General features: G+C 40.3%; 1 protein-coding gene across 2 annotated transcripts in view; it reads left to right on the top strand.

Moving 5' to 3' along the window:
- vav2 (vav 2 guanine nucleotide exchange factor) overlaps positions 1 to 13,652 on the top strand; it is a gene marked incomplete at both ends in the record, with an annotated part of 343,070 nt that overhangs the window by 315,757 nt on the left and 13,661 nt on the right. Inside the window, 6 exons of one of the 2 annotated variants that reach the window (XM_080742681.1) lie at positions 2,392 to 2,487; positions 7,614 to 7,682; positions 8,083 to 8,169; positions 11,166 to 11,251; positions 12,006 to 12,138; positions 12,946 to 12,960. In XM_080742681.1, coding sequence (XP_080598807.1) covers positions 2,392 to 2,487; positions 7,614 to 7,682; positions 8,083 to 8,169; positions 11,166 to 11,251; positions 12,006 to 12,138; positions 12,946 to 12,960 — 486 coding nt within the window. The remainder of the gene's footprint in view (positions 1 to 2,391; positions 2,488 to 7,613; positions 7,683 to 8,082; positions 8,170 to 11,165; positions 11,252 to 12,005; positions 12,139 to 12,945; positions 12,961 to 13,652) is intronic. The other variant, XM_080742680.1, reaches the window with a different exon arrangement.

Below are 13,652 nucleotides of genomic sequence, written 5' to 3'. Positions count from 1 at the left end.
GACGTGTGACGGACGGACGGACGGACGGACGGACGGACGGACGGACGGACGGACGGCCGGTGGAGGTTTTCATAGTAAACTGCTCCCTGACGGTCGCAATAACATTTTGATAAGACATTATGGTGATAGACTTTCGGCATTTGAAACAAAAGCACATTGATGTATGGTAAATACAGACGACAAAAATATGTATTTGGGAACCAGAGACAGACACTTTTTCTGGACATTCTTACAAATCTCGGTTACCTATAAGAGGGCTAGCTAGAAATCATTACCTTTGCCCAGTCTTCTATTCTAGTTTTCACAGAAGAGAATTTTGAAAAGATGCAGAAATGAAGATGATATGCTGCGTAACAGCCATTGGCCTCAGGGGACTTAATTTCCTACTACATTACTATTAATGTCTAACACTTTGTTCCCACATCTAATTCTCTGCTCCAAAAATCCCCCTTTGGAAGTATCTGGAGGCTGGACTGATGCGAAGAAAAAGCTAACACCATTCTGTAATAGAGGGATTAAGGTAGATTAGCATGGGAATGGGAACTGGAAACTGTTGACAAAACGGAGGTGATTAGAGCCCTGGGTAGATTCGCACAGAGATCCTCTCTCAGAAATAGAGGGGCTTTGTATTAACGGCATAAAATGGAACAGCTTCCCGCTGCCCTTGTATACAGAAACCTTGATTTAAAAATAAAAAAGAGAAGGGATTACAGTTGTCCTCATCACAGTGGAGACACGGGAACTCACTAGGAGTGAACAATGGAAGTCTTTTAGTCAGCAGATCGCTGTAATAAGAGTCGTATGGGGTGACACAGATAAATTGAATGATCTCTTGTGTGGCCAGAGTACACAATTTAATCACTGTCGGGCAGAAACCACGTATCTCCATTTCATCTGTTTGTGGGTTTTCATGAATTAATGCCCTAATTGTCTTTCATCATATGACAGCAAAAGCAAAAGTAGCAATAATATGTATTGAGCTATTTTCAGCTATTTTAGCTATTTAGATTTTTTTTAATTCTCTTTCTATGGTTTTATAAATATTTAACCAATTGAAAGCATTAACAAGTGCCTGTGACAAAATAAGAACTATCAAGTCAAGTCAAGTTTATCATGTCCCAAACTTGGCAATTCATGTTACAGCAAATGATAAAAAGCTCTAAAAAACACAGTGAACATACACAAACAAGTACATAGACATAGGCATGGTCAAAAGATCCAGATAACAGTAAGTATAAGTGTAACAACCACCATCCATGAGAATAAACAGCTACCTCCTCCTGCTTCCGTTATTGATAGCACGGATGGAGGTAGGGACAAATGAGAAATTGTACCTATTATTCTTTTGTTACAGGGGCCTTTAACCATTGGCCGGAAGGCAATAGCTCATATAAAGAATTAAGGCGATGAGAGCTGTCCGCTTTAATAGATGATGCTTTCTCAAGCACCTGCTCATCATAACGTCATTGTCAGGTGAAAACCATGTATGTTCAAAACCGTTCGTTTTGTATTTATCATTTTTAAAAATGATTTAAACTAGTGAAAACCGCCGATCTACAAGCACACAACGCCTCCATTGTGTGCTTGTAAATCTGCTGTTTTCACTACTTTTGTGTGACCGCCTTGTATGATGAAGCAGGGCTTTACTTTGCAAAAGAACCTACAAATGTGAAACTTGGAGATACAAGATTTCTGCTCGACAACGACGATGATAAGACTCAACTATACTGGAGCCATTGCAACACAGGTTCTTTTTACCCCCCCATTTCCTGAAAAATATTGTTTTGGACATACAAGGTTTTACACCCAACAGCGACCATTTACAACTCCTTCTGGGACCCTGCTCGCTTTGTGCCCCATCCCCCTGCAGTCACAGAGAGTGTGATGAATTCATTCCTGAAAGGAATTCATCACTCAGCATAAATGGTGAAATTGTTGTGTGGCAGGCAAGTGTGGCTGGCACAATCCAGGGGAGAAAAAAAAGCCTTGTGAGAATCAAGTGGCCTCACTGTTGTTGTTGATGATGGAATGTCTTGTGAATGATATGTGTGAGCCATAGTGGGAATCTTAACAACACACAATGACGACGAAGGAATGAGTGAACGAATGAATGTTGAATGTACTGTGGTACATTGTGCTGTTGTGTGCATGAATGAATGGCCTACACAGTCAATTCCTCAGTGCTCATTTAATCTCAAGCGTGTAAAAATGGAAACGAATGGACCGGTTTGAGATTCGGGGAGAGTGTAGAAATCGAACCAAAATGCACCCTTTCAGGTCTGTAACTTGGAGAGTGTTGAAAATGGGTCGATTTGATTCCATTTTCTACACTTGGTTAACACAGAGGCCTGTGCTGTGTGAACTGTCTCTAAATGTGCTTTTCCTTTGTAGGAATGCACTATGAAGGTCCAGGAGGGCAAGTTTAAACTGCAAGACCTCCTGGTGGTTCCCATGCAGAGGGTGCTAAAGTACCACCTATTACTGAAGGTAAGAGCAGAGGGGCATCACAAGGGGGGGGAAGTGGGACTGAGCAGATCACAAGCTCACAGCGCTGTGAGCTTGTAGATCTGCTATATTTTGAAAAGTCTCGAAAATGTGTGCAAATCTTTGAATATATGTATATTGTATGGAACTGAATATTTTGAGATGGGGGTCCGTGGCCAAATACATATGGTTTCGGGGGTCCTTCACATGAAAAGGTTTGAGCACCACCGACATAGAAACATAGGTTTAAAAAAAAAACCTTAGAAAGATTTGTGCAAGATTTTTCAAAAATAGCAGATCTACAAGCTTGCAGCGCAGCACTCGTGCCGCGCTGTGAGCTTTGTATATCTGCTATTTTTCAATATTTTTCCCTGTCTAAATGGGTTAAACCCCCTCCCCCTATGATGAACATTCATGGGGGGCCCGCAGTGAATCCTTGTACCCAGGGCCCAGAATTTGGTGCGACACCCCTGGGTAAGAGCCTTTGAGTTTAAAATATTTGACTATTTTTAGTGGGATTGCTGCTGTATTTGACTGTTGAGCCCCTACTTCTGTGAACAAGTAACAACGTTTGCCACGTTGTAAACCAGATAACCTTTCCTGTCCCTGTCCCAGGACCCCTGTCTGGGTGTTCATCTATAAAACGGGCTTGGCACTATAAATTCCACCATGATTAATTGACTAATCGGCTCAATTATGGATGAGCATCAGTTTATGAGGTTGTAACTTAACTCATACCCTGCCAAGCCCGAGGAACCCGAGAATTTTGGGATGTCCCTCCCTGCCACGCCCGAGGAACCCGAGAATGGCCGCCATTTTGAAAAAAAAAAAAAAAAAAAAAATCTTTTTTTTTTTTTTTTTTGGACCCCAAAAACGTTAGTAGGCATGATAGCGATCGCGAAATTGCTTGTTTAACCCCCATACAACCCCCATACAACTCAGGTAGCAGACCTCCAAGCTCACAACAGTGTAAAACATAGTGGCTGCTATCTCATGAATGCCTGAACGGATTTCCATTCGGATTCTTTTGTTTGAAAGCTGTGAGCAATGTGGACACACGTGGTGCATTATCTAGGCATGGGTGTGCATGATCCGTGCACTATGAATTACATGGAAGTCTATGGAGACAGTTTGGCAGGATTGGAGTACGAAGGTATTGTTAAATGGCAGCAAATGAGGACCCAGGTGGAGGTGAGGCTCTCTGCCAGATGATTGTGAAGCTTCATGGAATGGTGTGTGAGAAGTGGTCAGTGGTGTAAAGTAACTAAATACTTTTACTTAAGCACTGTACTTAAGTGTTAGTTTTGAGGGACTTTTACTTTACTGGATTATTATGTCCAGTTATCAGTACTTTTACTTCTACTCCACTACATTCTATATCCAAATATTGCAGTTTTTCCCCCACTACATTTATTTGAAAACTTTAGTTACTAGTTACTTTACACAGATATCGATTATAATATTATAAAACATACATTAACCACTTTAGCCCTATTTTATACATAGGCTATTTGAAAATGGCCGATCTACAAGCTCACTGTGAGTTTGTAGATCTGCTATTTTCAAACATTTTGTACTTTTAAGTATATTTTGATGCCAATACTTTTGTACTTTTACTCAAGTACATTTAGAATTCCTAACTTTTAGTTGTAACGGAGTATTTCTATATTTAGGTGTGATACTTTTACTTAAGTAAAATAAGTGAGTACTTTTTCACCACTGGCAGTGGTGGACAGTAACTGAGTACATAAAGTACTGTCATCTTTTGGTGTATTTCCTTTGGGGTTTTCTTTTTTTTTAAGCTTTCACTCCACTACATTTCATGTAGAAATATACATACCTTTGACTCCACAACAGGGACTCTTGGCTCCTGTACTTACAAGAGATGAAATTAACAAATTAACCACATAACAGTGGTGTAAAATTGAGTAAAAGTACATTTACTCAAGTGCTGTACTTAAGTACAATGTTGAGGTACTTTTCACTTCTAAGTACGTCACACCGCCGATCTCATCTGACCAATCATAGTGTTTGTCAGAGCTTTGTGTCCCTTTTGTGTGCTCCCAATTCCATGACAACAGATCGATGTTAGACAACGCACTCCATATTTGAGGCATAGCTCCATTGGGAACTCCTTATATGTTATTTCTGATTCCTGGTTCGATGAGCGCAACGACATGGTCGGCCCGCCTGTCCTCCCTTAATCCAATTTTAATATAGTATAGTGAAAAAGGTTGACCTACAAGCTCTGTTTTAGCTTTTTATGTTCTAAATTTCAATACACAAATGTACTGCTATTAAAAAGAAACTGTACTTCATAAATTTGAATACTCGGGTATTTACTTGAGTACTTTACCTTGTCCACTACTGTATTTGAGTGAACCGAGATTCTGTAGGCTCCTCGGAAAGGCACTGAGGTCAAATCAGCCGTGTTGTAATTGGATTAAAGCCACTCCATTTCACTCCATCCTATAGCTTTGCAGTGAATAATTTGTATGCTGAGGGCCTCAGGGCATTTTTAGACTGACGTGTGTGTGTGTGTGTGTGTGTGTGTGTGTGTGTGTGTGTGTGTGTGTGTGTGTGTGTGTGTGTGTGTGTGTGTGTGTGTGTGTACAGTGGTACTCAAGTGTTTTACTTAGTAAAAGTATCAATACTGCAATGTAGAAATACTCTGTTACAAGTAAAGGTCAGGAATTATAAATGTACTTCAAAAGTGCAAAAGTATTGGCATCAAAATGTACTTAAAGTACATTATTCAGAATGTCCCATTTCACGTTTTCAAATGTACAAAATGTATATCTTTTGAAAATAGTAGATCTACTTTGTACACAATGTACACAATGTCCGATCACGCCGTAGGGCACATCTTTGCTTGGTGTTCAGGGTGGTGTAGATCGTGTTTCCATTAACACCATAAGCCACCTCGGAGAACCTTTATATCATATTTGAGTGATCATGTGGACAAAGCTTGAGCACAGTATAATGCACATAAGTATGTATAAGTATACAATAATTTTGCAGTAAGTCTGACCTTGTCTTCAGAAAACTCTTTGTATAATCTCAAATAAGTCCTACCTAGCAAGTTGAAATGAAAATCTTTTAGTTTTGTTCAAGGTTTGTTCAATGTTATTTAAGGGAGCTTGGTGTGTGTTCTGCTCTGAATCAATTGCAAACTGAGTTCAATAGTCAAGGTTGGTCTTCACACCTGAGAGTAATTTAAGTGAGGCGGAATTAACTCACTCAAATAATTACTTTAACCTTGTACTGTTATGATGTTCATTTAAATTAGATTAGATTTTTCAATTAGCAGTGCTTGGGCAAGTTACTGTATCCAACGCAAAATAAAGATAATGAGAGAGACGATTAGTTACACTGTCTGTCACTGACACAGCCAAATGTTTTTCATGAGATTCACAGCATAAAGCACTTTGGCCATTCAACTTTCTTGAAACATGCCAGTAATCCTTCTCCCCCTCCTCATCGGACAATTACTTCTACCACTTCTTCCGTGAGAAAGAACTCAGAAGCTACAGACTGTGGTAAAACCGGCAAGGAGGGTTTAATAATCCATCAAGGTAGAATGGGATGTTTGCTGTTCAGCGGCAACGATGACACAACGCACAGAAGTAATTTCTGGTCAGACGAAGGGGGAGCCAGGTCCGGAGGCATCCCTCAGTGCCTCCTAGAGATCCTAGTGTCGCCAACACCTGCTGCTAACATCTCACCAGCCACCATAAGTCCCCAAGAGACAGTGTGGGGGCCGTAGCCACTTGGACACAGGCCGGGGACTGATCAGCGTCAGTCGGGTCGCCTGGAGGAAGGTGTCTGTTGCAATACCCGAAACACCCAGTGACTCAGGAAACAGCAATGATGATGTGTCCACGTTTGTGAATCTGTAGATGTTTTATTTTGTTCGCGCCTGGTTAAAGCACATAGTTTTTTCTCAGCAGCTTTCAGGCACAGGCTCTATGTTCATGACTGCTGCGAGCGTATGCGTTAAATCTTTTATTAGTAATATACAGCCATGTTGGGCTTGTTTTGGCTTGTGTTTTGAGGTTGGGTTGCTTGTTTAGGTCTTGTTTTTGGAGGTGAGGTTGCTCATTTCTCTCGTGAGAGTTGGCAACACTGCCCTTAACTCTGAGTTACTGACCTACCTGTAAAGGGTCCATTTGGAACCGCCTCAAGGAACACAGAGGGCCCTCGGACTGTACTTTGACAACACTGAATGCGTACATGTATAGACCTACGTATGTATAAGTCAAAATGAAACTCCCATTGTTGTAATATGTTTATCAGATTGTGCAATGCAATTCATGAAACACTTTGTATAAACAAACCTCTGATGTGTAGAAAAAGACAGGAATATTCATGAAATGTATTGCATTGCCGTTTCATCTCTGTGCTCATCTGTTGCAACACTGTGGGACTAGCAGAGTCAGAGATGTTCAGTGTGAATTTGTTTGTATATAATTGCCCTGAATATAAAAAAAAAATCAAAAGGCACAATATTCAATAAGGAAGTTGTTCTGTTTAAGTGATCTCAGTTCAGATAAGTTGAGGTCAACTCTATTGCATGTGTATTATAATTTTACATAGACCTGGGGCCATATTTTGCATGACCTTGAGGTGGCCAATGCTGTTGGCCATTCAAAATAGCCAAACAGCACTGGCCACACCTCCAGGTCTTAAGTTAAGTCATACGACCTGATACTGAAGATGTGCAAAACACAGCTTAGCTTAAAATCACTCAACTCTTAAGGGCCCTACAGACGATACGCGGTCACCGCATCCTAGTAATTCATTTTCAAAGAGAGGCGGGCAGTCCCGTGAAATCCCAGCAAGCGTGCTCATTTGTGCATGCGTACGCGGGCGATGAGAGCTGGATTGTGTTCATCTTCGTGACATACCGTGCGGCGTTTACTCGCTGAGCGAGTGTGTTTGTGTCTCACCGCGGCACGGCTGACGCTGATCCTAGCGGCGGGAGCCCCCGCGGCAACCGCTGCTAATCTCTAGGGCCCTTTATCCTTCTTTTGACCCAGAAATATTTCTTAAACGAAGGGGTCAATTATGTACGGTATACACAATATAAATACATCATAACATTGCTTTGCATTTATTTCCCTCATCAGGAACTTTTAAGTCACTCAACTGATCGACCAGAGAGACAACAACTCAAGGAGGCGTTGGAGGCTATGCAGGTCAGACTTTGTGTTTATTCAAATTTTTAATGTGAGGGTGCATGCATGCATGTGCGCATGTGCGTGTGCGTGTGTGTGTGTGTGTGTGTGTGTGTGTGTGTGTGTGTGTGTGTGTGTGTGTGTGTGTGTGTGTGTGTGTGTGTGTGTGTGTGTGTGTGTGTGTGTGTGTGTGTGTGTGTGTGTGTGTGTGTGTGTGTGTGTGTACTGTATGTGTGGGTGTGCTTGCCGCATGCAAGTGCATACATGCCCTCAAAAACAACTGTGCTCTGCACTGCTCCAGGCCAAAGCTATAGAAAGTGTTTTAGCTCATCTGTCATGATATAACAGATGTCAGAATGATTTACAGTTGGATGATAAAAGGTCCTCCATCTCTCTCTCTCTCTGTGCTTTGCTCTTCCAGGACCTGGCCATGTACATCAACGAGGTGAAGAGGGACAACGAGACACTGAAGAAAATTAGCGAATTCCAAAATTGCATTGAGAACCTTGTAAGTAGGCCTACTTGATGCATGAATCATTTGACCTCTCCTCAATCATAGCGTCATCCACAGGATTGTGTTGTTATAATGTTTTTAAACCTAATGGAATGTTTGCAATATTGTTTGAGTCTGTTGTCACCATTAACCACTTTCAACCTTTCAAACGAAAAAAGAAATAGGTCCGCTCAGTGTAGTATATTGTCACTGACGGGCAGAAACCTTGTATCTCTAAGTTTCAAATTTGCAGGTATTTTCGTAAAGTAAAGCCCTGCTTCATCATACAAGACTGTCGCACAAAACTAGTGAAAATGGCAGATCAACAAGCACACATCGCCTAGCGTTGCGAGGCGTTGTGAGTAGACAGAAACTGTATAGTGAGCATTAGTGAGGAGACTGAGGACCAATTATATGAAGATAAAGTTGAAAGTGGTTTTAATATACAGTACAGTACATTATCACCAGTGTTTAGATTTTAGTTCTAAATAGTTCAGCAGCATGATGAGCTTTTGAGAGAGTCTGTAGCCATCTTTAAAATATCCAACCGTGTGGAATAATTTCCATCTTGCATCATCTTCCTGTGCCAGTTTTCTGCAGTCATCATCCATCTAATAAATCACATAGTCTTCCAGAGCATGAACAGACAAGTTGGATGGATTGTAGAAACTAGTTTTCTTTACCTTACATCACCCCAGGGACTCCCTTCCAGTGTGCCTGTCTGTCCATCTCTCCATACATTGTGCATTTATATTGTGGCTTTTATCCAAAACTCTTTACAATGTGCATTACATTCACCCATTATCTCTCTCTCTCTCTCTCTCTCTCTCTCTCTCTCTCTCTCTCTCTCTCTCTCTCTCTCTCTCTCTCTCTTGCACGTGCGCGCGCGCACACACACACACACACACACACACACACACACACACACACACACACACACACACACACACACACACACACACGCACACACATTCACAGACCGACAGCGGAAGACACCATGCACACAATGCAAGCCAAGGCAGTAACCTGCTCATAGGGAGCAATTAGGGGTTCTGTGCTCAAGGACACTTAGACACTAACTCTGGGAGAGCCCGGGATCGAACTGGGAAAACTTCCGCTTCTACCTCCTGAGCCACTGCCCCCCTACCCCCCTCTCTCTGCCTGTCTGTCTGTCTCTCTCTCTCTCCTCAATTCACCCCTCTCTGTCAAGGCCAGTGTGTTCATTTTCATGTAGTTGGAGCCCCAGCCAGTGGGAGCGCATTTTTAAAACGCTTTCCTTGTCTTGTCATTATATCCCTGACAAAGCACAACCATTGTCCCAAGGTCGTGCTATATAAAGAGGGGATCACATAGCAGCCGGTCTGTAACATTTTGATTTGAATAATGCAGAAGTCAGTGCTTTAGGGTGAAACAAAACCCCAAACAAAACCTGGTTTCCTTAGAGCATGGGTTCTCAACGTGGGTTCCTTGAGGGGGTTCCAGTGGGGCGTCCGCAGCTAAATGATTTATAGTTTAGAACCAAATGGACAACGATGAGGAAGACCTAAGGGTCGAAATGTATGTTCGTTGTCTCATTTCAAGAAGTAAATAAATCATGTGAAAAGGAGATTCCTTGTGTGCTGGCAACTTCTTCACTGTTTCATGATATTATTGAGCAGTGCACCGTAAAGACTTTATTTAATTTGGAGTGTTGCGGGCCTTCTGCTTTGTTGCAGCGACTTCCTAGCACCAAATGGACCCTGATGGGTCTGTAACTCTGAGAGTGTACAAATGGAACCAAATGGACCCATAGGGGTCCATTTGGTTCCATATGTACACTCTCAGATTTAAATTAATACTTTTGAGGACCCCAGAGATACAAAATCGTATCAACTGAGTATGCTTTAGGATGAGAACCACTGGCTTAGAGTATTGTCTGTTTGTCTCAAACTCTGGGTTGAGAACCGCCTGGTAGCCATCCATTTCCTTTCTATGTTAACAGACTGAATACTGGATGTAGATTCACTCCAAGCAACGTTTTTTTTTTTCTTTTAAAGAAATGCAATCATAATATAAACATTGGCTCTCCATTGTGCCACGGACTGCCACAGGATTTCCGACTTCTCTGTGTAGCCGTTGGTTTGTTTGCTCTCAGTTTCACATTAAAGTGAGAATAAATCAGATTCAGAAGCAGTTTATTGCCAAGTGTGGCGGCCGTTCAATGTCTTTAGTTTATTTTTTTGTTTGCTTTGGCGATACATCATTAAAACAGGACCATTGATAAAGAACATGAACAATAATAGGCTACATCAAGGTTGACGGTATCTATTGTCACATGAAAAGAAAAATAAAGTCTGCACACTGGTAGAGAGAAAAGCTCTGAAGTCCTGATGAAGATCTAAACTGACCCAAATGATAAAGAAATAAGCTGAGCTTTCTCTCTACCGGTGTGTGTGGAGTTTTTTTGGAACTGCTGTTTGTCGTGCACCTGGGCATTCAGGTGGATGTGTGTGCATTCATGCATTTTGTCACATGCCCTTACGTTGCAGGCAGTGAAGTGATTGTTCTTAGAGCCTATTCAACAGTGTGAACTAAATAAAAATACATGAACCCAAGACCGGGAAAGCATATGTGTAATTTTATATTTTAGCTATATGAATATAGCACATTGGCTAGTCAAGAAATAGTGGAGAAAAAATGAATGAATACCGTATACACTTTTTAAAACAAACATTTTTTAACTCAAATCCTTTCTTCTGGGGGTCCCTAGAACAAATTATGTTGATATGGGGGTGTTGGCTCCACTCGATTGATACAAAATAAATACATTATCATTTTGGGGGTCCATATCATTTAGAAAACATTTGAATTGGCCTCAGTTCTTAATGGGAAGAAGATAAAAAATAAAGTATAATCAAGTACAGGACCTGTAGAACACACATTCCAAGAGGGGACTCTATAGCACATAACACATGTGCATCTGATCTATATTGTGGTGAATTGATCCTTGCATATTTGTTATGACCTTACAGCAGGTGAAACTGGAGGAGTATGGCAGGCCAAAGATAGATGGAGAGATTAAGGTGTCCTCTATTGTCAACCGAACAAAGCAGGACAGGTGAGTTCTTCAGTACCAAAGTGAACAACCAATATAAGTATAGAGGGTCTGTCTAAGACCCTCTATATTGTATAGGGACCCGAGTTGGGTCTGTTCTTGGTCTGCTCGTGTTTCCTTCTACACCAAATCTCCAAGCTCACAATGCATCGCAATATCCTTGTGTACATTAATAATTTGTACATTAAATATATTGACCTACAGAAAACAATGTTAGATGTGTCAAATATGTACACTTTAATGTATTTATTTATTTAGCAAGAAGTAAAGATACGTGTATATTGCCGTTTTTATTTATTTAGCAAGAAGTAAAGAGATATTGGCGTATTAGGAGACTCAGTGAACACATTTTTTAAAAGTGAAAACTATTGTGGCATCATTGTGCGATTTCAGTTTTAACTACTTTTCATGGCAAGTTATGACATTAATAGTGTGTAATTTAATAACCTTATTACTGTACATTATGTGCAAAAAGTTAAATTATGCAATCAACATCTTTATGATTACATTACATGCAGATTATTGCATTATTTTAATGTTTTATTTTAGGGTTTTATTTTAAATTATTTTACATTATGTCAAGTTATTACTTGATTAGTTGCTACATCGAAGAAACAGAAGTGAAGGTCTGTCATATGGGTTGGAACGTTCACTGTTATGGTCTAGTTGAAAACTATTGGAAGAAAATAGTGTATATAAAACATATATTTCTGCTCACATTCAAATCCATCCATTAATCTGTTGGCTGTGTCTACAGGTACATATTCCTGTTTGACAAAGTTGTCATTGTCTGCAAGAGGAAAGGCTACAGCTATGAGCTTAAAGAGATTATAGAACTGCAGTTGTATAAAATGTCTGACGATCCCATGAACAACAGAGACATGAAAAAGGTAAGACACACAAATCCACACAGACCACCTTGTATTGTATTGTAGGCTTTCTGAAGTCATTGTAGGTCATGAATTGACTACCTGAGACGAATAACAGTCTTTTTTTAATATATATATATATATATATATATTGATTTACCAGACTGAAAACCACAAACTAGTCATTTTTAATCTGTTAAATTGTTAATGCACTCCCCCCTCATTTTGTTCAATTGTCTGTTTTAATGTTATCTGCTCCCTTTGTCTGCTGAATATTGCTTGTACGGACTTATACTGTTGTTCCACAAACTGTTGGAGATATACTGTTTTTCCACTTTCCATAAGTATTATGTCTTATAATTCCTAATTATTATATATGTAAAAAAAATCGAATTCAACAAAATGAGGGGGGAGTGCATTAAGAATTTAACAGATTAAAACGTCTAGTTTGTGGTTTACAGTCTGGTAAATCAAAACATTTTTAAAATATGGACAATTTTTTGTCTCAGGTACTCAATTATCCTGTCATTATAAATCGTGTCCTTGAGTTGAAGGTGTGTGTTGATGGCAATTTAAGATACGGACCTCATCAGTAATGCATTGCAGCGTCTGATACGCATTGTGCTCGTCTCTCATGCTTTTAAAGACCATGTAAATGTAATGACGGTCATTTATGATTCATACAACATACCGACCGACCTATCGCAGTGCATTCCGCCACCAATCTAACATTGGCTTCTTTTGGTTTGGAATCTGCATGTGTCCGTCCATGTTGCATGTGTAACTGGGTCTCCTCTCTGGTGTCTTTTCTTTTTGCATGCTTACCAGTCGAGTGGAAAAATGGTAAGCTGAAGTCACCCCCTTATTTTGACTCATCCTCCTCGTAGCAGCCCTAGTGTTGGCAGTTGTGGTGTGTGTTTTGGGGTGTCATGCTGTGATTCGCATGTCCACCCGCTGGCTCTGATTCTCTCTCCAGCTTTTGGGCAGATGCATCGCCAAGCATGCACAGTTTATCTTGTAATACTCAGTGGTGGAAAAAGAACTTGCCTATTTTACTTAAGTAAAAGTATCAATACTGCGAGGTAGAAATACTCTGTTAGGGTGCCCTCACACCAAAATACCTAGAGTGGAATCCGCCAATGCATTTCAATGAGAAAGTAGCGTTTTTTGCAGAAATCCTCTACTGGCAAAAAACGCTCCATTCTCATTGAAATGCAATGGCGGATTCCACTCTAGGTATTTTGGTGTGAGAAGTAAAAGTCTGGAATTCAAAATGTACTTGAGTAAAAGTATGAGTTGGCATCAAAATGTACTTAAAGTAACAAAAGTAAAAGTACACAATGAAAATGGCTGCTCTACAAGCTCACAACGCGTTGCATAGATCGGCTATTTTCAAACAGCCTAGGTTTAAAATATGGCTAAAGTGGTTCATTTGTTTTACAGTATATTATTATAATTTAGATCTGTAAAGTAACTTTTCGAAGATATAGTAGTATGACATAAAAGTATTGGAAATTGGAAATACTCACATAAAG

Source organism: Nannobrachium achirus, assembly GCF_963921795.1.
Source record: "Nannobrachium achirus genome assembly, chromosome: 15".
NCBI lineage: Eukaryota > Metazoa > Chordata > Actinopteri > Myctophiformes > Myctophidae > Nannobrachium > Nannobrachium achirus.
The sequence above is the reverse complement of the archived record's forward strand: the minus strand, read 5'-3'. Positions and strand labels throughout refer to the sequence as shown.